We start from the raw sequence: 26724 nt of genomic DNA, 5'->3' as shown, positions 1-26724 counted from the left end.
CAAATTTTCCTTTCTTGTGCAAACTATACTCGATTGGAACAAACTTGACGCAGATGTGTTTATTGAAACGCACACAACTGAATCATTTGAGCGTAAACTGTCATGTGTTTGCTGAATGCATTGTTTGTTTATTGCGGAACTGGTGTTACGTGTTTGTGGAAAATTATTTTTGCCCCACCCCTGTAACAGCCCGCAAGGGCTAACAGTATTGCAAGTAAATGAATAAACAAACAAATAAATAAATAAATAAATAAATAAATAAATAAATAAATAAATAGATAAATAGATAAATAAATAAATAAATAGATAAATAGATAAATAAATAAATAAATAAATAAATAAAACTTAACTTGGAAAGTCATCAAGAAATATCTGTTCACTTGAGAGGGTTTTTTGTTTGTGTTATAATTACAATTCACAAGATATATGGCAGAAGAACCTAATACACAGGACAAAACAATCAAGCCCTCTCTGAAAAGTTACTTTTTGCCACCATTATATGCAGCAAAGCGAGACTTCATGAAGCAGAACTGGCTTGGGTGCATCTTTGTGCATTGTATAAGGAGCAAAGGTGGGCGAATATAATTTTTTTCGGTTATGAACGGAAACAGTATGTGTGGAATAGCCATGTGACGACGTAAGTCTTTCCAGTAGTAATATTTATTTCCATATAATAAGGTACCACCATTTAACTAACTAGTGCACAAAGAGAGCTAACTATCAGGGGTACAGCATAAGTTTAGATGCAAGACCGCTAATTCTTATAAAAACCTACTTGAACAGTCTATCAAGAACTGCAAAGCCTGGTTGCAAACAAGCTTTCGTAGAAAGAATGGCTGCTGTATGAAAAGGTTTCCTAAACGCACAGTAAGTGATTGCAAAGCAAAAATCAAAGTTGTGGAGGATGAAAGAAAAAAGCTGCGGAAGGACCTACGTGTCGTAGACAAATGTAAAAGGACTCGTTGCAAAGAAAACAGCAAAGACTTGTAGCATAAACTATAGATCTGCTAGATGACCAAACTGCCAAAAACGTAAATGACAGACAAGCAAGAATGGCAGGTTGTCATCTAGGTTTCCACCGCGACACCGACACAAGCCTTGCCTTACTCCTTTTGTTTCTGCCTTGCTTGGAAATTTTTGTGGTTCTTAACTTTTGATAATTTGTTATACTTTGTTAGCAGATGAAGAACAGTAAACTGGATTTACCATTCGGTTCTTGCTACACATTTCAATAGTATTCAGTATTCAACAATACCGTATAGTTCATTTTTAATTACATATAGTTAGTGCATAATATTCGGACCTTGGAATATTCTCCAACTCTTGATGAGGAGGCGTCTCGACTGACTTGCGTAATCACTCGTTTAAGTTACCAGTCATGTGCATACCTATACCCACGCCAAGCAAGCTTATTGCTAGTCTTTTAAGCAATAATAGAATTGAATAACATGCTACCTGCTCTCACTAGTAATAAGAATCTGAAGAGGTGCTTGGCAATCAGATTGAGTTTTTACTGTGTGTAACAAAGTATGAGAATTTCTTTGAGCAATAGTGATGACTGTAATTCCATGAATCCCGTAACTGGCCAGAACCGAGCCATCAGATGGGATGGGGCGCAATGTACTTACTCTTTGTTCCTCAGTGTCACATGAGCTGTGCAACTTATGCAATGAAGACATATATATTTTGTTGTGCACATAACTAATCCATATTAGTGTGGGCAACTGGATTTCTTTTATCCAGACACATCGAGGTAGATGTACACAGTTTAGAAAATTTTGTTCAACCGAACAAATCAGCTGACATCTTCAGAATTTGAAGAAATAAAATTTATCTGCTTATGGCATCAATGTTTATGGCACGGAAGCATTTCATCCGGGCGTGTAATAAATTTATGTGAAAAGAAAATGTAAGGCACTGTCCGAAACAAAGTGGTTAACATAGTGAGTGGATACTCTGGCGGCAACCGGCAGTCACCACAAAGAAATTTCGTAGGAATTCGTCCTCAATGGCTGATTTCGGTCATGTCACTAGCACCGGTGTGTAGAAATTTCTGCCCAGAATATTATCATTGCTGCCGATATTGCGACAGCAGCTCAAAGGTTCAAAGCACCATGGCACTTAACATACCAACAAACCAAAAGAGGCGTAGACGTGCCTTTCTCTTGTCCGACGGTGCAGCTGAAAATGACTGGGTTAACCAGTGGGATCTCGGGATGTGCAAAATAAAAATGACTAGGACAACTTGGATTATCTAGCATACTACACCTCCAAATGGTAGGCGACAGCTAGGTAGAGCAGCACAAGCAAAATACTGTACAGGTGTACTCGCTGGGCACCAGTGATCTTGAGGCTCTGACCACCAAAAAAATAAACAGCAAGACAGCACCTAAAGCACTTTACAGGCTGATTTTGGTAGTACTAGACACAAATTTTGTTGGCGTAACACCGGAGGCTAATAGAAGAGACAGATGCTACGAACCAGACAATGAGAAACTAAGGCAGCTCTAGAAACTACAAGCAAAGTGTTCATTGGGCAATTTTGCTGGGATAAGTTGACCACAGCGAACCAATGGCTATAAATTGCTGGCAATAGTTTTGCGCTTCTCCCAGCAGAGCATTCACCCCTGTTATGCATTTCCTTTATCTTCTTGGTCAGAGACTTACGTGTTTCTTTTTACATGCATGTGACTTTGTCAGAAAAGGCATACTTGTAAAGAATCAAACGGAAGCTACCAGTTCTCATCAATAATATTTTCACGGGTGGCGATCCTGTGGTCGGCACTTGGACGACGACGACGGTGCGGCATCGAGTATGTCCGTGCTAGCCCTTCGATTGCTGCAACGCTGTGCGCCTAGTCATGCAAATATCTTTTTCCTAAAAATCTTCCACGTAGCATCTTTGGTGGAGGTGCGGGGCAAGCTTGCTGCAGCACCAGGAAGTGGATATTCAGAGCTGACGTTGCTACCACCGCCACGACCAGCCAAGCGACCTAGTGTGAACAAGGCCCGCCACCGGTCATTCTTTGGCACCCGCGTGATACCGGGAAATTCAACGGCACAACCGGCGTGGACGTCGGTGAAAGCAACAATAACTAGTGGGACACGAGGATAACGCTTGCGAATGTGATCTTCTATTTGCGGGATACGGCGCGACTGTGGTTCGAGACGCATGAGCAAGGTGTGACAAGTTGGGATGTCTGTAAGAAGAAATACGCGATCTGCTTGTGAAACCTCTGGGACGACAACTAGCGGCCAAGAAAGATGTCACAATTCGCGCCGAGGCGTTCACAAAGCCGTACATCTATATTCAGGACGTGTTGGCTCAGTGCACCAGGGTCGACAAAGACATGCCTCAAGCGGACAAAGGCGGACCCGTGCTAAAAGGCGATACTGTGTAAGAATTGTTCTGCAGTGGAGTCGGTCATCACAGAATGTCGTCGTTTTTACCAGGCAAAATGTGAGCGTATCACTCACTGTTTCGAGCGACTTTTCAATACGGCTGCCACCTCCTCATGCGAAGGTTTACCCGTTCTACGTCCGACGCCCGCTCTAGAAGACGCCACCAGCATCATCTGTTGAGAACTCAAGTCCACGGCACCCGTTAGTCCTCATGACGGTGTGCAAGACAACCTGGCTGCTATTTCACTAATTCAGGCCGTGATTCGCCAAGAGGACAGGAATATGGGAATTTAACCCTCCATTCAAAATGGCAATGCTGCTCACGACCCGCTCTCCCCAGTCATCGCTGCTGCTACACCGCAAACGACCTTCACGCCACGTTCTCGCAATCCAACCGATTGTGGCACACCTAATGACCAGCCCATCTGCTTCACATGCTCTAGGATTGGCGTCTGTGGTCCGCTATTGCCAGAGACGCTGGCCCGCGTCATGCCCACCAAACCTTTGCAATCGCTGGCGCCCGGAACGTGCACCATAAGCTCCGACGTTCTATCCTGAGTCATCAAGTACAGAACGTCCTCTCAGCAGAACCGGACCAGCTGCTCCCCATCACCCAGCACCGCCAGTCCCACTCACCCCCAACCTCTTGACTCTGTCTCCCTTTTACAGCTTCTCGGAAAACTTGCCAGTGCAACCCCAGGAGGTGACGCGGCATTTACGAGCCGGCCTGAAAATTCTCCGACTGTCCCCAATTCACTATACAACCTTATTGCTGAGGGTGTGGCAGTTACTGCTATTGTTGATACCGGCGCATAAATATCTGTAAAGAGCTCGAACCTCCGCCGCCGCCCCCAGAAATTCCTGACGCCCGTGGTTTCACCTACCGGCCTAATAGCCGATGGAAGTACACCTGTAGTGCTTGGAATGTGCACGTCTCGCATCATCATTTCAGGTCACCACAAATCAGCGCTTTTGGCTGTCCCAGAACAGTGCGCACATGACCTTATCATTGGAATTGAGTTTCTGTCCGCACACGCTGCCCTTATTGATTGCTCCGCGGGACTTTTCTGGCTAGAACTCCCTTCATGCTCTGACAGCGTTGTTCCCGGCCAACCCCGGCTACGCTCCGTCAAGTTTCTTGGACTTCCACTGCAAGCTGCGATATGCGTACAGCTTTCACCTTTTCCACCCCTACCCGATGTCGACTACGTTGCCTTCCCCATTGCTGAAATCGCCATGACACCAAACGTCGCGCTCACCCTATATGGTGGCGACAATTACAAACAGTCGAACCTCTTTTCCCATCCTGAAATTTGGCTTCTCGACGCGGCTTCTTTCTCGCGGCATATCACTCGCGAATCTGTCCACATTGGCCGACCACACGTTTTCTGCCCTGACCACAGAATCTCTACCGGATTTTTCACCGCCGTCATCGCAGTCAGGTTCGTCCTGTGAACACTTCACACGTGTGATACCAGGAGACCTGACCCCGGCACAGAGCGCCGCCCTTCTCAGCATGCTGTTTTCATATCTCAGGCGACCGTCCACTGGGCCAAACCCCTGTGGTCACCTATCGCATTCATACCGGCTATGGGAGTCCCATTTACTGAGGGCCTTACCATGTGTCAGCTTCGTAGCGTTGTGTCAGCCAGCAGGAAGTGGCTAAAACTCTTGGCAAACGTATGATATAGCCCTCGTGCGGTAGCTGGACAGTAGCTCGAGATTCCGTGTTTACTACCTCCATCTCAACCAGATTACCAAGAAGGATGTGTATCCTATCCCGCGTATTTATGACGCGCTACACTGCTTGCATGGCGCCAGATATTCCTCTTCCATCGACCTGCGCTGAGGATATTGGCAAATCGCTATAGATGAGCAAGATAGAGTGAAGACCACCTTCGTGATTCATTATGGCCTCTGCCAATTTAAAGTGATCGCTTTTCGCCCATGTAATGCACCTGTTCAGGTGCGCAGCCATGGGGGAGGAGGCTTATGGGGCTTAAGCCCCCCGCCCCCTCCCCCGGATATTTTCTTCTGCTGTCATGCACCGCCGATGAAAACAACCCCGATGCCGGAAATAATTCTGGGTTTTGTCTAGGATGTCTTTTTCACGCTCGAAAAGACATTTCGGCGCGAACATTGCGAACTCGGGCTTGATTTAGTGGCGGCGTCCATGCACATAGGGTCACGTAACGCAAGGAGCCCCACTCGAGCGCAGTTTGAGGGGCATTTTGATGGCGAACGGGCTCTACGCGGCATTTCGCTGAGGCCGCGGAATCTACAGAGCACGTGGATTTCCATTTCGAAAGTTTATGAGCATAAAGCTCTCATAAAAGTTTGATGCAAAAGGTGCATTGACATTTCCAAAGTCGTGCTTTAGATTTTCAACTCCGGAACATCGTGGGTTTACTGTTCTCATACACAGTTGATGCCAAAGGTGTACTGACTTTTCTAAAGTCGTACATCGGACCATACAACGAGGCAGCCAAATCAACGCACTATCCGGCAAGTTGGCAAAGCACGCAGCGAGGTCCGATGAGACGAAGCGTTGTGGTGGTTCATTTGTGCCATCATGTTGCAGGAATGATCGAATATCAACATTTTTTTTCACTTGCGCCCAAGGATCCATGGCAAGACACTGAAGCAAGCAAAGGTAACGACGTTCTTTCACCTTTCACTTTCACTTTTATTCGCGAAGACACATTGAGCCTCTTCTAATTTCTTGTTTTCGCTACCCGCAGGCTGCCAGAGCTAGCCAGAGCTAATAATGGTCTTTTCTCGTGTTGTCCCGACCACCGAGCGGCTTACTTCGGTGCGCGTTCGTTTTTGTCTGGCGGAGTGCATTTTCGCTTGGCAGAAGTCTGCACGTTTTCTAGCTAGGGGACGAGAAAAAGAAAAAAATTGTCGCTCGCCGGCATCACTATAGGGACTGGACGGATTACAAGGCGTTCCCTTGAGCGCAACCTCTCCGAAAGTCTTGTCTCGCCGGTGTAGGATACCGAACAGTATGCGTATGCTTCTGTGTGGACCAATCGTCTCGCGTTTTCTTAGTTATTACTTCGGCAGCTACATTATAGGTGCCCAAAGTAGATGTTCGATTGTGGCCGACATGTTTCAGTTGCGGGACACTTATATTATTGTGATCGCAAATATATGGACACTCCAGGCGCATTCCTGCCGTCGCCGTCACTCTCGTGTACCGTATAAATTAAATCCTGTGCGATACCATGGTGACCGTGCGCCGCATGCTGTATGTGCAATTGAAAGCGTAGGGATGTGGTGGTGACATGGTTGAGCCCACGATGGTGGCTCAGTCTTCTGTGAGCAAGAAATAAAAGCGGGGAGGGAGCGCGCCACCTTCCTTCGTGCGCAATACATCAGGGGACGTAGAGGGCGGGGGGGTGTTTGGCGGCGGGCTCCAGGATTCTGTGATCTGTGAATCTATGATTGCGCAACGTGTTTATTTGCCTTGTTGGACGCATTATATACAGTGACTTTTTCTTAGATACGTACATTTATTGGAGAATTATACGTATACCTAAATATGTTGCTACGAGGTTTTGTGTACACGTGCAGTGAACATTGTTTCCAGTGAAACTTTTTTGCCCTTTATCAAGCTTTATCTTCGCATTTGTATACTTCATTGTATATTCGCATTTCTAATGTATGAGCCCGAGTCAAATGCAAGTGACTCAACCAACCCCGCGCAATAATGTCTCTGTTCGTTATCTGTGAGGCATGCGCGTAGCAAACAGGCATCCCTCATTTACAAAAGTGACACGCACGTATGAGGATAAATGTTCTTTAGCGCTCCCATACAGTGGGTCGAACATGGTTGCGTGACATAATGGTTGCTCCAAAAGTTGAAAAGCGTGCGGTTTTTGACAGCTGAAGGTGTTTCCCAAAATACGTTAGTCGCCGTATGGCTGACGTGTGCGCTGAAAATTGCGTTTAATTGGCCACTGTAAGCGTTGGAGCAAGCTCTCCAAAGAATGGCGTGAAAGTTGCAAAGAGGATCCAAGACCGGGCAAAACCCACCATGCAATCACTCCCAACACATTTGCAAAGGCTGATGAACTGTTTAGACAGGAACGGGGCATAAGCACCGAAGAATTGTAAGAGCGTCTGAACATCAGTCATGGTTTGGTTCATACCATAATTCATGAACAACTTGGTTATCGGCTCTTGTGTGTGCAATGGATGCCCAAAATTTTGAACCACCGACAGACGTTGGAGAGGTTCGGCGCTGCCTTGACTCATCTATTGCAGTATGACAATGAAGGTGACGCCTTGTTGTCTGCAATTGTGACCGGGAACCAATCACCGTGCCACTACTACGAGCTTCAAACACGGCGGCAAGGCTTACGGGGGAAGATTCGAATTCACCACGCTCAAAAAAAGCAAAGGCCGTCATTTGCGCCGGAAAGGTGCTTAATTTTTTTCTTCTTCGGGGGCCAGAACTGATCCAATTAGCTAAAGCTGGAAATACTATCAGTCGTTTCTGATATTGTGAAACGCCGGATCGGCTGCGTGTCCCAATCAAAAACCTTCACTCGCTCTCTGAAAAAGAGCCGAAATTTTTGCGCATGGTTTAACATATCACTTACAAAAAATGTTTCGCTCTGATTGTTTACCTGTTCGCGTGGCTGTGACTCATTGTGGCTGAGTGCTTAAGTATGACCTAGTTTTCGATAATAAACATTGTTGGAAGTTAACGCTGTGTGTGTCCCTGTGTGTCTTCTTTTGTCCCGTCTTTTAATCGCGCTACCGTACACCCCTCGAAGACAAAAAAAAACGACGTCGAAAATTGACGAATGGGGCCATCTTGCTCTACGACAATGCCAGTCCCTACGTCGTCGATGTGGTTAACACAAAACTGGCGAAGTTCAAGTGGGAAACGCTGCAACATCCGCCATACAGCCCACACCTGTCGCCTTGCAACTTGCACATTTTTGGGCATTTGAAGAAACAGCTCAAGGGAGCCAGATTCGCGTCGGACGATGACGTGAAGGAGTCATTTACAGACTGTTTGAAGCAGCAACCCAAGGAGTTTTATGAGACGGAAATCATGCGACTCATTAGTCAGTGGGACAATTGTATAAATGCTCATGGAGACTACTGTTCAATAAAGTACCTCGTTTGTCATATATTCGCATTTGCTCACTTTTATTTCACGCGCGTGCTCGTGTATTTTGCAGAACTTCCGCTTTTCATATGTGCTCTAATTTTCCAGCGCAACCCATTGAAACAAAGGACAGCGTAATTGAAATTTTCCCCTGGCGGTTTAGCAGCTGTGAATATATTCTTCAAGATCAGTTTCCAGCTTTCAAGTTACATGTCAACAAATGAGGTGTCAGCAATCAAAATCTCAGGGAGATAGGGTCCACAGTGTGAAACACGAGAAGTTGGGTCATTTATATAAAACAGGAAGAGAAACGGACCAAGTATTGACCCCTGCGGAACTACCTTATCGATGAATTTAAAACTAGAAAGATGGCTAGAAATAGCTTGACTGTTAATTAAAGGGGCCCGGAACCACTTTTTATGGAAGTGGAGAAATGCATTTGCAGTTAAAATAGGCAATCTCAAAAGTTTGCCGGAGAAAGTACTTCGATGCGTTCAACAGAAGCGGAGTTATTTGCAATCAAATACGCCCTTCGCGGTTCTTCCGCTCCTTCTTCAATGCCTTGCATTGCGAAGGCTGCGGTGGAGCGGGACTTGCCCACAAAGCTCCGCCTATCGAAAGTCACAGTGGCGCACAGCTCAAATTTGATTTTGTACGTCGCCGTAGACGTCACTACTGCCGATTTCGGCGCCTGCGACGCGCCACACGTAAGCCAAACCCTCAGCGAGCAGCAGTGTGCTTATCCAGGGGACTCGTCGAGGTATGTACGCTACGTAGTAGACAGCACCTACACGCAGCTGTAGTGCGTAGCGTTTACTTTGTGCACGTGACTGCATGCTCGCGCTCATATGTTCGTCTGGCCGCGTTACGTATTGTCTGACCGCGCTACGTGTTGCGCATGTGCTTTGACAGCTTGGCCGACGGATAGTAGCTACATAGAATTTGCGCACTTTCAAGCGCTATCAACAAGTCTGCCAAAGTGTCTAACCAGGAACGACCAGGAGTCAGCGCAAGCTGGCAAGCGTGTGCGTCATCTGACCTCGTAGGGTTCGAAGCTTCTTGAGCGTTCAAAGCGAGTGGAAATTAGAAACTCACTGAAAGTTGGCCGAGTTGGTAGCGGTTGGTTAAGAAACTGCAGCGTGCCCACAGAAATCGAGACAGAAGACAAATGTAACAGACAAGCGCTGTGTGTTAACCTTGGCCTCTTCTAGTTTGCTGTGGGCGCTGAAGTTTCATAGTGAATAGTCAGAATTAGCGAGACCCGACGCCTCCGACACCTATAAGCTGGGGGATCAATGTTTAATTCGTGATCGTGAACAGACGACCGTCGGCTTCTTGTGGAAGTACGTAATTATTGCGAAATTCGAAAGTAGGGTTTCGCTTATTTCAGCCTGTTTATTAAGATGAAAACTTAGAGGGCTAAAAACACAAGGGACGTAGAAAAAGAAATGCACACCACACGTGCTGACTCACAACTGATGTTTAATGCACGTGTGGTTTGGCCAGGGTTAGGGTTAAGTCTATCGTGTGGGTAGGGGGATGGAACGAAATGACCGTGTTTTCGAAGATGGGTTTACTGCACCAGCATATCTGCCTTGGACAATGAAGTGCTAGGTTCTACCTGTCCAAGAAAGAAAGGATGTGTTTGTAGAGTAGCGTGCCCGAAAGCCAAAATGTGTCGGAGAATGATAATCAACTTGTGTAAGGTAATGCGGTAGACGTTTCTCTATGAGATTGCTAAACACAGGAAATATTTCGATGGGGCGATAAGTAGAAATCAACCTTGCATGGCTCTTTTTATGTACGCGGATAATTGTTGCAATTAAATTTTATGAAAATACATCATCTTTAAATGCAACGTTGACTGGGTAAAAGAAAGGGTCAGATACAAAATTGGCAGCATACCTTAGTGGACTGGTTAGATTTCGTAAAGACCCGCACCAGTTATTTTTAATTTTTCTGTAATATTCTATATTTCAGTCGTACTTGCACGATAAAGAACAGAATTATTGTGGCAGCCCCTCAGATGTAGTTAGGGAGGGGGATGCCAGGATGGCTATTGCTATGAACTGGTAAGTAATTATAAAATTCATTTGCGATATCAGCTCGATTTCGGTAAGTACTACAACTTTTCAAGTGCTCCTTTATATGAGACACCCATGAATTCATTTTAAGAAAAGAACTGACGAGCTTCCATTGCTCTATTGTGTGACTTCTGGCTCCAATGATATTGTCATCGCAGTACTTTCGTTTAACAACCTTTATTAATTTATTTAGCATATCTTTATAAAAGGAATATTGAGGCTGCAATTTCAGGTTGGATGGACAAAGTTTTGTTTTTTATACATGTTGCCTGTCTTGTGCGAGCGTTTAAGTGGACCATTTGCCAGTCAAGGGTTACAGGGTGCGCCACGTCGCACCCAGCAGCAGTGGCTGTATCTTCAGCACATGCCTTATTGCTGATCAAAAAGTTTCATATGCTAGCTCTGCCATTTATTTCAGATTTTATTAGCAACCAGTCGAAAGAACAAATTCAATTTATGAAAGGAAGTTTGTTAAATAGGGATTTTTGGAAAGAACGCTCAGGTGTTGGTGAGACAGAAATGACAAAAAATGGCATAGCGACCTTAAGGTCGAGGGGCATTACTCCACAGTCATTGCATTATATGTATCTAGAGAAAATGCGATCTATGAGTGTCTTTGAGCTACCTGTTATACACCTGGTCGGCAATGACTTCATAATTAAAATCTGCCTAGCAACTGGATTACTAAACTTAATTACGATGGTATTCATCGATCTACCAAGCACCGAGCCGAACGTCTTCGTTACTGACGAATTCAGTGACTGCAACTGGAGGCTTGCGACGAGTTGCTCCCTCTCTCGCCGCAGTATGGACGAACTTGCTTCGTGTGAACAAATGCGACATGCCCTCGACAAACATGGCAGCGCATGCGTATTGACCTCTGAGCGTGGCAATGCAGAACCTGCTCGGAGTTTTCTTTCCTTTCGGGGCTGCTGCATATGTCACGGAGCTGTCGTCGCAATTTTTGCCTGAAGGTTTTAAGTGAGGCCTCATGTTTATTGATCCACGGGCCAGCGTAGCATTTAAGGGCAAAATATACGTTGTGTAGTTGCCTAGAATCTCCCCCTTCGTTCAGCGCCGCTGCTTGATCGAAGTGCTCGTGCCAATCTCGAAGACATATCGCCATGAAAAGCATCGAGATTCGTGTTGTGTGTACATCCTGAGACAAGAGCGAAGCGGGTCGCTTCGCTCTCTTACGTCTGACTTGCCCGTGCGGCGGGCATTCTCTCCTGGCTGGAGAGAAGGCCGAATTCAGATGGTAGAAGTTGCAAGCGGCGATTGTGGCGAAATGACCGTTCTTCCGGAATCGTGCATGTGACGGTAGAGACCCGGATTTTCCGAGAGTGACGTTATCGCACGGAAATTTTACCTACCACCTCCATTGAGTTTGTCATTGTAGCAAGTGAGCCGAAAACAGGAGCCGGGCAGGCAGCGGAACAGCTCTGACCTAGCCGAACGTCTTCTTGGTCTTTCTTTCTGCGCGCACCCTCACAGAAAATGCACGGAATATACGTGTCTGTAAGGATGTGTGAAAAAATAACTGCACGTTGGACCCAATTCTCATGCTCGCTTATGTAGGCGAGTATGACCACACTTGGCGACACACCACGGTTGTGTTACGCGATGCACGAAGGCGATATTACTAACTGGGTCATCTTGAAGCAGAAAATCCATGTCCTCTTCAGCAATCCTCTGCTCGCGCGCCTGCTGCGAAAAAGGTACTTGCGACTCGTGCACACTTACGGACCCGCGCGTTAAGTGCATTTCGGACGCCTTGGTTTGCGTGCGCAAGCTGGATGACTGGCTCATGTTTTTTTACATAAGAATATAAAGACAATGGCCCAGCAGGATTTGCGCGATCGCTAAGTGCCCACCACGGCGAACTTCGTATTTTAAGGGCTCCTCCTGTGTGGTGTGTTTTCGGAGGCGTGGCGAACAGCGAGGTACTTCCAAGAACATGCTGTTTTTTATATGTCGCTCATCAAGCAATTTCTCAGCCCTCTCGTAACACGGCAAGCTATGTGCCCCCATGTGCCGAGATTACTCTGGGCCTCTGCTTCTCCTCTCGCATGTCGCTTTTTTGAAGTGAACCTCCACAAATCTTTTGAAGCTTTTTGAAGCGCTTGAGGTAGGCTGTTTGCATGTTTCTGTTTATGCAAAAGTCTAACAATTTTGCTGCTGACAACCAGCGCTGTAAAATAATGGTTATACAGTTTCCGCCACACTTATATAACAAAAGCAAAGCCTAGGAATCAATAAGAAATCTTATCTAAATAAAAAATATTACTATTTCGATAGATAATGACGGGGGACCCTTAAATTTGAATTTTGGTTTTAAGCTTATCATCATCATACTCATTATCTTCATCATCATCATCGGCCTCGCTACGCCCACCATCATCATCATCCTCAGCCTGGTTAAGCCCACTGCATGGCAAAGGCCTCTCCCATGCTTCTGCAACTTCCCCGGTCAGGTACAAATTCTGGTCATGTCGTCCCTGCAAACTTCTTAATCTCATCCGGCCCCCTAACTTTCCCCCGCCCCCTGCTACGCTTCCCTTCCCTTGGAATCCAGTCCGTAACGCTTAATGACCATCGATTATCTTCCGTCCTCACTACATGTCCTGCCCCCATTTCTTTTTCTTGATTTCAACTAAGATGTCATTAACTCGCGTTTGTTCCCTCACCCAATCGGCCCTTTTCTTATCCCGTACGTTACACCCATCATTCTTCTTTCCATAGCTCGTTGCGTCGTCCTCAATTTAAGTAGAACCCTTTCGTAAGCCTCCACGTTTCTGCCCCGCACGTGAGTACTAGTAAGACACAGCTGTTATACGCTTCTCTTTTGAGGGATAATGGCAACCTGCTGTTCATGATCTGAGAATGCCTGCCAAACGCACCCCAGCTCATTTTCATTCTGATTATTTCAGTCTCGTGATCCGGATCCGCGGTCACTACCTGCCCTAAGTAGATGTATTCCCTTACCACATCCAGTGCCTCGCCACCCATTGTAAACTGCTCTTCTCTTCCGAGACTGTTAAACATTACTTTAGTTTTCTGCAGATTAATTTTTAGACCCACCCTCTTGCTTTGCCTCTCCAGGTCAGTGAGCATGTATTGCAATTGGTCCCCTGGGTTACTAAGCAAGGCAATATCATCAGCGAATCTCAAGTTACCAAGGTATTCTACATTAACTCTTATCCCCAATTCTTCCCAATCCAGTTTTTCTTATACCTCCTGTAAATGCGCTGTGCATAGCATTGGAGAGATCGTATCTCCCTGCCTGACGCGTTTCGTTATTGATGTTTTGTTGCTTTCTTTATGGAGGACAACGGTGGCTGTGGAACCGCTATAGATATCTTTCAGTATTTATCCATACCGCTCGTCTACACCCTGACCCGTAATGCCTCCATGACTGCTGAGGTTTCGACTGAATCAGAATTTTTCTTGTAATCAATGAAAGCTATGTATAAGGGTTGGTTATATTCCTCACATTTCTTTGTCCCCTGATTGATAGTGCGAATATGGTCTGTTGTTGAGTAGTCTTTACGATGTCCTGCCTGATCCTTTGGTTTACAGAAGTCTAAGGTGTTCTTGATCCTATCTGCGATTACCTTGGTAAATACTTTGTAAGCAACGAACAGTAAGTTGGTCGGTCTATACTTTTTCAAGTCCTTGGCGTCCCCTTTCCTATGGATTAGGATTAAGGTGGCTTTCTTCCAAGATTCCGGTACGCTCGCGGTCATGAGGCATTGCATATACAGGGTGGCCAGTTTTTCTGGAACAATCTACCTACCGTAATTCAACAAACCTGCTGTTACTTGATCCTCCCAGCTGTCTTCCCCCTTTGCATAGCTCCCAAGGCCTTCTTTACTTCTTCCGGCGTTACATGTGGGGTGTCGAATTCCTTTAGACTATTCTCTGTTCCATTATCGTCGTCGTTTCCATGGTACTGTATAATTCTCCATAGAACTCCTCAGGCACTAGAACTATCTCATTGATATTAGTAATGGTAATGCCGGCTTTGTCTCTTAACGCATACATCTGATTCTTACCTATTCCTAGTTTCCTCACTGGTTTTAGGCTTGCTCCGTTCTTCAGAGCATGTTCAATTTATATCCATGTTATACTTCCTTATGTCAGGTGTCTTACGCTTGTTGATTAACTTCGAAAGTTCTGCCAGCTCTCTTCTAGCTGTAGGGTTAGAGGCTTTCATACATTGACGTTTCTTAATCAGATCTTTCATATCCTGCAATTGCTTACTGGTATCTTGTCTACCGAAGTTACCACCGACTTCCATTGCACACTCCTTAATGATGCCCATAAGATTGTCGTTCATTGCTTCGGCACTAAGATCCTCTTCCTGAGTTAAAGCCGAATATCTGTTCTGTAGCTTGATCACGAATTCCTCTATTTTCCCTCTTACGGCTAACTCATTGATCGGCTTCTTATGTACCACTTTCTTCCGTTCCCTCCTGACGTGTGGGCTAATTCGAGTTCTTGCCATCCTATGGTCACTGCAGCGCACCTTGCTGAGCACGTCTACATCTTGTATGATGCCAGGGTTCTCGCAGAGTATGAGGTACATTTCATTTCTTGTCTCGCCATTCGGGCTCCTCCAGGTCCGCTTTCAGTTATCCCGCTTGCGGAAGAAGCTATTCATTATCCGCATATTATTCTGTTCCGCAAACTCTATGAATAACTCTCCTCTGCTATTCCTAGTGCCTATGCCATATTCCCCCACTGCCTTGTCTCCAGCCTGCTTCTTGCCTACCTTGGCATTAAAGTCGCCCATTAGTATAGTGTATTTAGTTTTCACTCTACCCATCGCCGATTCCTCGTCTTCACTGAAGCTTTCGACTTCCTGGTTTTCATAACTGGATGTAGGGGCGTAGGCCTGTATGACCTTGAATTAGCACCTCTTATTAGGTTTAACAACAAGACCTGCCACCCTCTCGTTAATGCTATAGAGCTCCTGTATGTTACCAGCTCATCATCATCATCGTCAGCCTGGTTACGCCCACTGTAGGGCAAAGGCCTCTCCCTTCCTTATGTCACTTATACGTCCTTATGTCAGCTGTCTTACGCTTGTTGATTAACTTCGAAAGTTCTGCCAGTTCTATTCCAGCTGCAGGGTTAGAGGCTTTCATACCTTGGCGTTTCTAGATCAGATGTTTCGTCTCCTGCGATAGCTTACTGGTATCCTGTCTAACGGAGTTACCACCGACTTCTATTGCACACACCACACACGCTCCATACTCCACACAACATTAAGGTTTAAGGAGTGTTACCAGCTGTATCCTTATTATTCAGGAATCCGACTCCTAGTTCTCGTCTCTCCGCTAAGCCCCGGTAGCACAGGACGTGCCCGCTTTTTAGCACTGTATATGCTTGTTTTGTGTTCTTAATCGAACTGAGCTCTATTATATCCTATTTCCTGCCCGCTATTTCCTCAAACAACACTGCTAGACTTGCCTCACTAGGTAACGTTCTAGCATTAAACGTTGCCAGGTTCAAATGGCGGCCTGTCCGGACCCAGAGATTCTTAGCACCCTCTGTCGCGTGACAGGTCCGACCACCGCCGTGATCGGTTGCTTCGCAGCTGCTGGGGACTGAAGGCCGGGGCTTGATTTTTGTGTATTCATATAGGAGATTGTGGCCAAGTACTGCACCAGGGTGGCCAATCCTGCTCTGGTTAGCGAGTGCATTACCGGTTCTGGTCACCGGGATCAGGGCGCACCACAGGCCTCTTTATGCAATTTTATCAACACGCGTATTTTATTTTTAATTCGCTGGAAAATTGGGCGACTTCGGGATTCGAACCACGGTCCTCTTGCATGCGAGGCGTATGCTCTACCTCTACGCCACCGCAGGCACCGACGCATATGCTACCGTCCTTCAAATGTGGTTATTTCAGTCATTATTATCAGTGTAAGACTGGTATGGAGAACAGTTAAATTATAGCGTCAGGTATAAGTGAAGAAAGAAAAGTAATTGTTGTGTTAATTGGGGTGACGGTGAAGATTTAAACGATTATATTGATACGATTGGATAAGTAAGCATTATTTTGTTTTTCAAAGGAAAGTGCACAAGGGTGTTTGTTGTTGTGCCTGATTTATTTGATTCAGTTCTATTCTTTCTTTGGCTATATTAGACTCGATCCAATATACAGCAACTATCTGAACAAAGTAGTTTTTTAATGCTTCGCCATCGCAATTTTCGTCTTTCCCTAATCGCTTTAACAAGATTAGTGTATTTGAGCTATTTCGTCATAAATGGCAGTAGCATCTTTCTAAGGTTTTAGTGGCGCAGCTTGGCAGTTGAACTATTGCTTTCTTAATAATGACCATTGTGCGACCACCGAAGTGTTAGCGTGCATAAAATAGCTTTGTGACGTTTTGACACCGACATTACCACCGCCTCTCAGAAAGGATCGACAGTCAACAGCAAACGGACGTCGTTGTCTTACGTCGTGCAACATTTCCGCCATTCAGCTAATTCTCAAGCAGGGCTGCTTTGCATTTATTCGTCACCTAAGTTTATTCGACAAACTGCGCGAATCTAAGGCTTTGAAGACAAAAAAATAGTTTAAACAGAAGCTCAAAGTTTCAACCGACCCTCCATGACAACTTCTATAGAAAGTGGCATAGTATCAGCAACGGCGAGCATTTTGGGACAAAACAAACATTAGGAATTCAGTTATGCTTGGCCATATACCGCAATCGCGGCTCGCTTTCTTCACATGACCCCAGCTGCTTGCTACCGTTGCAGGCGACACGGGTTACTACACAGCGTGCGGCGAACTCTACGTGCTTGACCGAATCAAGGACTTGGTCAAGTGTATGGACCAGCAGGTGGCACCCGCGGAGTTGGAAGAACTGCTTCAGGAGCACGAAGAGGTGGCACAGGCGGCCGTTGCTGGTGTTCCGCACCCGGAATATGGGGAGGCAGCCAGGGCTTTCGTGGTTCTCAGGGCAGTGCCCGCCACCGCCGATGAGAGACGCGAGATGAAGCTTGCCCTGATCGCCTACATCAAGAGTAAGTGTGATTATGAAAGTATTAAAAAGATAAGTACTTAGTGGCCACCTGAGTTTACACGCCGGCGTTCGCTGTTAAAGCCCGGAATTATTATTGTTGCAGTTACGGCTAATAGATCACGCATGCATAGAATCAGCACTGTGCGCTTCGTCAACGACGAACTTTGCGAAATAGCCTACTGAGCGAGCTTCATAACGTGTGCGTAAGCATCGTGGAGGAGCTCTCCGTTACGGCTCTTACGGGACAAGGCGTTCGGAGGCAGTAAAGCCACGAAGAGGTGGGGAAGGAAGCGGTGTGCTATGCGGAAGCATTCTATACAGCACGTTCTCGGACTCTTGAGACGTGTAAGTTTTTGGTGACGGTGTGCCTAGAAAGAAAGGAGAGTGAGTCCAAATCAGATAGGCGGAACATATGAGCGCCTGATTTGTTGGTACTAGCTCCAACGCCACGCTCCAGTGTGACGTCACAACAAAGCGCAGACGAGCATGCGCACTGTGCCCAGGTGGCATCAATTATGCTACTAATAGTTAGGGAGAGTCGAGACAGCTCAGTAGAGGCGTTGGCGTACGTCGCACTGATTTGACACAGTGCGCACTCTGATCAAGCCTATGATGGGATTTCACACCTTTTTGCGTGATGATCGAATACTGTTAAGCACGAGGATGTCTCAGAAAGATAGTACCGTAACTTGGCCCATCTTAAGGACAGCATCGTATGGTGCTTAGGAATGAACCAGAATAAGAATACACAACATAGACTGTGTCCAGGCCACACCGCAATGTAAATGATTACATTGCTGTGTGAGCTGTAAGTGTTGAGTTGTAAGTGAGCGTCTGTCCTGTCCATTCCGTTTCTTCCCACACCTATTTCCACTCAAATACACTACATGATTACAGTAAACATCATAAATCAAATAGAAACATAAAGAGAGACACCGCATCAGGCGATGTAAAAAGAATTTACACCAACTTAAGTATCCTTACTTGATTTGAATGCGAAAGCATAAGGGGTTGTCTATGTTATGAACTTGAATTAAAGGTGCACCTTAGTCCACCTAATGCAATTTTGGGCGTAGGCCATAGCGTCCGTTCGACGCCGTGGCTGTTCACCGTGAGATTTCGCAGTGCGAGCAGGTGCAGCGCCGGGCACATGAAGTGATCACGTGGCTTTCCTTGCCATTTGGTGCCAACGCCGGACGCTTGGCAAGTTCTCCTCTTGGTGGGGCATATAAGGCTTCCGCAGAAATATCAAGCGCTATCGACAGACTTGTCGCAAAACGCCAACCTTCATATTTTTGACGGCGCGACCAAGCGAGACTGCTCGCTCAACACCTTAACTTCACGTGTAGCGGCCTATTTCGTCCTTGTACTGTGTAGAGCTTCCACTGCTTTCTGCTGTTATATGTGGAAACGCCGGAAATAACCTAGGGGCGCTTTTTTTTGGCAGCACGCACAACAAATACATTGAATACAATGAAATCCGCATACCAAACAGTGGCCGACGCTGACGACACTGCGGAGTGGGTGCGGCTGAAAGTAGATAACAGCATAGCATTTAACTTGCATCCCTCGTGTCTTCAGTGCAACTAGTACAATAGCATGTTCCCCCTAGTTCAGCTCTAAAGAAAAACGAAAAAGCACTTCATCATTATTTGTCACCACGTCGGCTTCGTCCCAACTTGCCTTCCAAGAACAACGCTAGCTTCCAAACAAAATTTGTTTGAAGAATGACTGTGTAGCCTACCACCACCATCATCTTTTGCGAAAAATGACTGCTTTGTTATAGCAGCGTATTTTCAAGCCTTTCCTTCGGCAATAAAAATATATGCTAAATTTATTCTTCAGCAGCAATGAAAAACCTCCTTTGTTCTTGCAGCGCAAATATTGCTCAAAATTTGTTCCAGGCAAGTAAAAATAAAAAAAAAAACTTGTGAGAGCACAATGCAATATTGATTGAAATCGTATTTACATTTGTACTAAAAATTTAGGAGCCCTCCCATTATGTGAAAATGGAAGACAAGTGATGCTGTTTAGCGCACGACACAGGCGTGACTCATAATAATGAAGAAAGGTACGAACATACTGACTGTCCTAATCTGTGGTCACCCCGGTGATATAGGTACGCGTGCATCTTCGCGTATCACCTCTGTTATTAAATGTGTCGGTCATGTAAGACAATGAATGGCTCATATGCGCTTTAGCAATGGCTCACACCACCATAAACGCGGCCTCCCTATTACGACGACAGAAGTGAAATTCTACGCTGGTATATTGGCCGGCCACGGGGCCAGCTGTGTAAGACGACGACGCTCGAACCCATGGAGTTTCTAAATAAGTACCCTAGAGGGAAATCTGGCGCTAGTGTCTACGGGGGCTCTCATGAGCGTAGCCTAAACCTACATGGGAATGATGGGAAGTACAGGCTTCGGATTGACTTCGATCTTTAGACTAGTTGCGTACTCAAATATAATCGCGTAAAACAAAGCTATACTCAAATATAATCGCGTAAAATCTAATTTTATTTCTGCAGTGTGTTATATAATGTACAACACGCTACATAAGCTGTGTATGACTGAGGTGGAAGCACGGTTTACTATGGTTTATCACCAGGACACATCAGGTTATGCATTCTTGTGCGATTCTGTTCCCGATTTAACGCCAGAGAAAAATTATTTAGTTATTTTTGCAACAGCAATTAGAACCGGGCATGTACTTATGTAAAAATACTGATCACGTATTTATGGAAATAAAAATGTTGTATTTTGGGTAAGTGTTGCGCCCTTGAGCAGAATGCTAAAAGTGTCGTCTGCTACGACGCCTGCTCGCTGTAAACGCGAGACTTTTCTCGCAGACGACAGGCACTTGCGAACTCTCTCGCTCTTTCGAAAGGCTGCGCCGGCCGTCACGATTGCTGAACGTCTTCAGGTACTTTTAAGAACATCTGCTGTAGTGCTAACTAGGACGCTAGTGGCCTCCCACGAGTATGCTTCATCAGATTTCATATTGACGGACCGCTTCGGAAGCGTTACGGCGTGGCTTTGCACTTACCCATTTTGCGACACTAGACTACAGCCAGGAAGCAGCAACCTTTCCTGCCACAAGTAAGTGTGTTCTCAAAGCCCTAAAACACGCATTTCAATGAGCACATAAACGAGCAATGCATAATGAAGCCCTCAATAAAATTTGATTGTCAAGCCATTAGAAGTACAACTGTCTTGTATCAGTAGTGCCTTCTTTTTCCTATTCAGAAGTTTCATAAAGGACGTAACGCTACAGCGCCAACCTAACACACATAACAAACCAAGGTCCAAACGCTCAAAACGTGTTCTTTCAATGTTTACGATGCCGTCGCTTTCTCGTCATGGCTTCGACACTACACCGCGACACAAACATCGTCCCAGCCGCTCGCCCAGAGCGCTATCGCCACTTCGACCAACATAAAAAAGGCAGAGAGCTTTGCGTTGCACTGTCCCACTGCAGGTTATAGCAATTGCGCTTGGAGCGAAACCAAAACTGCCAATAAGATACTTGTAGACTAGTTCGTCAGTCAACACATTGCCAATCAGAAACCTGAATTTCCCTTCATTCGCATGTTGGTTGAACAATCGCAGCTCCAGATTTCCCTCTAGGTATACTAATATGGAACTCTATGCTCGAACCATTGCTGATGATGATAGTTTCTTGCACAACGGAGCCAGCTGTGGAAGAAGACGACGGTGACGAACGCGCTAGCAGTGGCAGCTCATTTGCGCGGTTGGCGCCGAGAATTCTTTAACAGTAAATTTTGAAAAGTTACGAAAAGCATCTTTTTCGAAAGCATCCGTTCTTACCTTTTGCCTGGGACCTCTTTCGGTCCCACATGTGGCAAGGGTGGTTCGAAGGCGGGTTACGCGTCCCCGAGCCGACAGAGGTACGTGCCACTGAGCCTGGACCTGTTGTGCACTGTCACCAGGATCGGGGCACGTGATGATTTGTTTTTGTAAGCATCCCGGGTGACAAATTCTTTTTCCAGATCCTAGCCCTAGAAAGTTTCGCAGTAAAAAAAAAATTGACAGTTTAGTGGCACGAGTCAGTAAGCGTGTAGATGAAGCATTTATTATTGCCACTTTTACAGCGAAGCTGTCATCCTCTCATTTGACGGCAGTTTTCGTGTCCGCGCCCGTGGTCGAAAATGTGGGCCGATCCATGGGCCCTATAACGGAAAGCTATTCCAATATGTTATTATTCCAATATCCTGACGTCAAATTTGCGTAACCGCCGACACAAGCAACAGGCAGTCACCCGCAGGGTTGTCGCAACAGTGCAATCAAACGCTGTCCTCCTTCTTAGGAGGTCACTTTTGTTTGCTTGAAAAACGAATAACATTGCCTACACTGAGCGGCTTGCCTTATCTAATTGGCTGAAAAGAGGCTAGGAGCATGCTCAAGTTGAGGGGGATTCGATGGGGCCGAGCCACTGCACTGAAAATTGATAACCGGGTGAAGAGGGTAGTCCCGGCGTCTGTAATTGGTTCCGCTTTCCCTTACTTAGCTTACGGTGGAATTGTCGCAATCGCGGCGGCATGCAACGGAAGCTCAAAAATGGCGCTAAAACGGATCCTCAGCAAAGAAGAGTTGGCAGAACGAGGTCGTAAACGTGCCGAATGTGTTCGAAAACGTTACGCGGCCGCGGAAAAAGTTTTATTACACGCAAATAAACCTTTGCTCTCCGGCAGGTGCGAGTAGCAAGTGCCTGAGCCATCGGCGGCAGCCATCCTTTATTCCTTTCGGAACGAGGCAGCCTGCGGCTATTCAGAAGAAAATTCAGTTTTGTCCGGCATATTAATGCATCTTTAACGCGTACAAGTCACTTTGACGCGGTGGATTCTTGGGGTTGTGTGACGTCGCGTGACAGGAAAGTGAAGTGGGTTCAGCCCGAAAGCTTTTCACCAATAGGCGAAGGCTAATGGCGAAAGGCATCGAATCAGAAATAACTTTTTTATTTTGTTCGATGAAATTACTCATAATCAGTGTACACGTCATATTAGATGGGGAGCTATCGCGGTTTTCGTGACGTCGCGTGACAGACAGGTAAAATGGGGGTGGTCCAAAAATGTTTTTCACCAATTGCGGAGGCCTGATTGCAGAATTGGAATAGGGAAGTTTGGAATAATATTACGTCATAGCGCCCAATGATGTAGTCAGGTCAACCCACGGCGGAGGTGAAGCAGGCGTCAAGCACGCAGCAAAGTGACGCGAAACGTGCATACATTCCTTGGAATCACGCATACAGCATACAAAACGCCATTCGTTTCAATAAAGAACAAGCTCAAAACAAGCATCTGAACTACATAATTAATGACAAGGCGCTTCTGATTACAATGCGAAGCACGTACCTGTCCCCGCATACGTTTCCCGGTAAATATTACTGTTGCGCAAGGTGCCGCGGCGACGGCAGCTTGCGACGAGGGGCGTGACGTCACTAGCCTTTCGTATATAAGAGAACCAGCCTAGCAACTTATTTCATTATTGTTGCAGCACCGCTATAGTTAGGCAACGCATAGTCAGTACTCCATACGAGGAGCAGAAAAAAGAAAAAAATTCGGCAGCACGTTGCACTCCGGTAGCACGTGACCATGTGTTGCCACGTGTGCAGCAGGCACACGTGGTAATATTTTAGGTTATACGATTGGAGGTGTCAGACTTCTTGCAAGACGTAACAAGCCGCAGTGTGAAGTAAGCGTATGGCGCGGTAGGACGACCACCTCAAGGACACATGCAAGCACCTAATGCACTACTCAAAGATTCTATAATTCTTTGTTTCTTTCTTTCTTTCCTTGTCTTTCGTTTTTTCTTTCTTCTTAATTTCGTTCCTTTCCTTCGTTCTTTGTTTCATTCGTTCTTTTGTTATTTATTTCCTTAGTTTTCTCTTTCTTTCGTTTCTTCATTCATATTCAGATATTGCATCTTTGCTTGCTTACGCGGATGTGAGCCATTCCTCATGATGATATTTTTGAATCACTGATTTTTTGCATAACTGGACTAGACGCCGATGTTTTCAGGTATAAGGCATTGCAACGAACCATTTGAAGCTTTCGCCTTAAAAAGAAACGACAATACGTCCAGCGGTGGCGTGTTCTTAAAGTTACCAGTACTCCATTACTCTAAAGTAGTACTACCACTACAATAAAGCAATAACGCATTGCATGCCCCCTCAACAGTTGTAGTTGTGATGTTCCATAGCTTCGCTGGACAGTCACTTTCGTAGGGCCAAGGTGGCGGGTCAATTTTGCTGCAATAGCAATTATATTGTAGCGCCGCATCAGATGAGCGTGGCAGAGGAGGAAGAAGCGGCGCGAGGTTTTGGATGATCGGCTGTTTCGGACCGTCCCATGACTTCTCCATCGTTTTCACTGTAAATAAACCCATTCTACATCCGTAACATGTGGTGGAAGTGCTGGGTACTGGATGCCCCTGACAACCCACTCCTATAAGATCTTCGACAAAGCAGACGCCTGGCTGGGCTAGCCCCAGAGCCAACAAGCATGAAAGACGCCCAAGCAGGCCGTTTAACGAACACCATCGAAGAAGGCATCGTTCAAGTCAGCCGGAGACCAAGGCAACCTAGCTACTGCATGGCGGAATCATGCATATTCTCAGGTAAAACAGATGAAGACATGGATGACAGGCTGAGACACTATGAAAGAGCAAGCCGGAATAACGGAGGGGGTACATCAGCGCAGCTTGCTAACGTTGCAATTTTTTTCTCGCCGGTACCATTCTACTTTGCTTTGACAATCATGAGAACGTGCTGACCACTTGGAGAAAATTTAGTCCAGGAACTGAATGCCTGCTTTGGCGACTCGAATTACAAAAAGAAGAAAGCGGAACACGCGATTTCTCGCAGAGTCCAATTGGCTGGAGATGCGTATAAAACGTATATTGAAGAAATATTGAAGCTATGCCGAATTGTAAATGCGAATATGCGACACAATACTACATGCGGAAATACGACAAAATAGGACGTCTGTTAAGAGTTATTACTGAAGACGTCTACAATTTTTTAATAGCGAAAGTGAACCAGAACACTCCTTCCGAATTAAGGCAGCAGCGTCGCGCGTTTGAAGCTCTGAAGACTCGAAGGATCTTACCAAAGTTAGGGCGCTTGAACAAGTCGCAGGTATAGACGTCGCTGCCTGCGATGAGATCGCCTCGATCATGCGTCGTTAGAGATGAGCTAGCAACACTTAGGGAGTAGGCGCTGCTTATCTGTGCGCGTTCGACGAGTGCATTTCCGAAGCACCATCCCAGTTGCGAGAACATCGCTTCGAGCGTCGACTGTCTTCTGAAGAACCACACTTAAATAATACGACATTTCGGCCTCTGCCGGCGAATCTGCGTCGCCGCCAGTCCCCCGCAGTCCATCGTGACACTACGGAGTACTACCCAGCACCACGACGTGTTTCTGTGGAATACCCGATGCCACGACATGCTCCTGCGGAATCATACCCGGTGCCACCTGCTCCATTCAGTTTCAACCGCGACCTACCAGTCTGCGGTCCCCGAGGACATATTGCACGATTTTGTCGCCGCCGCCCGCAGCGAGCGCCACGTTTTTCGGCGCACCCAGTTTGTGTGCATGAAGACGCGCCCGCGCCATTTGGAGTCTATCCCCTGCGCGAACAGTGGCCATAGCAATTGCACAATGAGTCCCCCGTCTCCGAGCGCAGCCTTACATCACTGCTGACCCGATTGCGCCGTTCACCATCTCCTTACCGTCGTCCTTCGCCTTCCTTGCCGCAGCCAGGAAACTAGCCGGTGCGGCCCATGGAGGTGCGGTCGTGGGACGGTCAGACTCTCCAATTCCTCCACCTGTTGTTATGCTGAAGAACAAGGTGCGTGCGTGCGTGTGTGTGTGTGTTTGTGTGTTTGTGGATGAGGTAAATACTACTGCTCTTGTCGATATGGGTGCCGCTATTTCTGTTATGAGCCTTCGCTTCAAAGGTCGCCTAGAAGAGAAAGTTGTGTCCACGTGGGGGGGGGGGGGATCGCAAAGAAACATTTCGTGGAGTTGGAGGTGAAATGTTGTGCCCTGTTGGTGTTTTTTCGGTTTTAGTTACAATCGGAGGACAGATTTTTAGAGCCGAGCTCACTGTATTGGTCCACGCAACTCATGATGTTTCTTGGGGCATATATCTCTTACGTGAATGCAGCGCTATACTTGACTGGGGGACTGGAGCGATGTTACTTCGGAGCACGTTGCCAATCGCCATACTTAATAGTTTGCAGACCGATCAAACCGACGTGTTTTCGATGTCTCAAGATGTGTTTCTGCCTGGTGAGATGGCCATGTTTGTTCCCGTGAGTTCTTCACATGTCTGGATGGGATCATGCAGCGCTCTTGTCGAGCCAGATCAAAACGCGATTAAGAAGAATGTGATGGTCCCTCGATCTATTCTTCGATTTCGTTCAAGCCATCGACGGGCGCACTTTCTTCTAGACAGTGAACGCTTCTACGGAGTCTGTAAGCCTGCCAGTCACACCTAAATTGGCAACATTTGAGGAGCAAGCCGCAGTTGATATACGAACAGTTGCAGCGTCTTCAGACATCAGTCGACCATTGCCCATCTATTCGGATGGCTTGCGACGTATGATAAACAAGTCGTTGTCGTCATCCGAGCAGGACACACTCTGACAAGTGCTCCCCTGCTACACCTCTGTATTTGATTTTACTCAACGCTACAGTTCACAGATGTTGCCGGAATTCCGCATGCATCACCGCATCAACACAGCGCAAGCAACTCCGATAGGTAAGAAACGCTATCGCGTGTCTCCCACGGAAAGAAAAGTGATCGCCGAACAAATTGACGACATTTGCACTCCTTGGGCATCTTCTGTTATACCTATGAAAAAGAAAAACAACTCCTGGAGATTTTGTGTTGAATACAGCGGCCTAAATGCCGTCTCAAAGAAAGACGTGTGTACCTTACCACGCATTGACGATGCTGCTGACTGCCTTCACTCCACCTCGTACTCATACTCAGTTGACCTGCGGTCCGGGTACTGACAGGTACCGATGCATCCGTCTGACCCAGAAA

The 26724-nt window shown here is 46.3% G+C and overlaps 1 protein-coding gene across 1 annotated transcript in view; it reads left to right on the top strand.

Annotated features, from left to right (window-relative positions):
* LOC142558616 (uncharacterized) overlaps positions 1-26724 on the top strand; it is a 217623-nt gene that overhangs the window by 168149 nt on the left and 22750 nt on the right. Inside the window, exon 10 of the mRNA XM_075670792.1 lies at positions 17383-17649. Coding sequence (XP_075526907.1) covers positions 17383-17649 — 267 coding nt within the window. The remainder of the gene's footprint in view (positions 1-17382; positions 17650-26724) is intronic.

Source organism: Dermacentor variabilis, chromosome 9, assembly GCF_050947875.1.
Source record: "Dermacentor variabilis isolate Ectoservices chromosome 9, ASM5094787v1, whole genome shotgun sequence".
Lineage (NCBI taxonomy): Eukaryota > Metazoa > Arthropoda > Arachnida > Ixodida > Ixodidae > Dermacentor > Dermacentor variabilis.
This window is presented reverse-complemented; position numbering and strand designations above follow the sequence as displayed.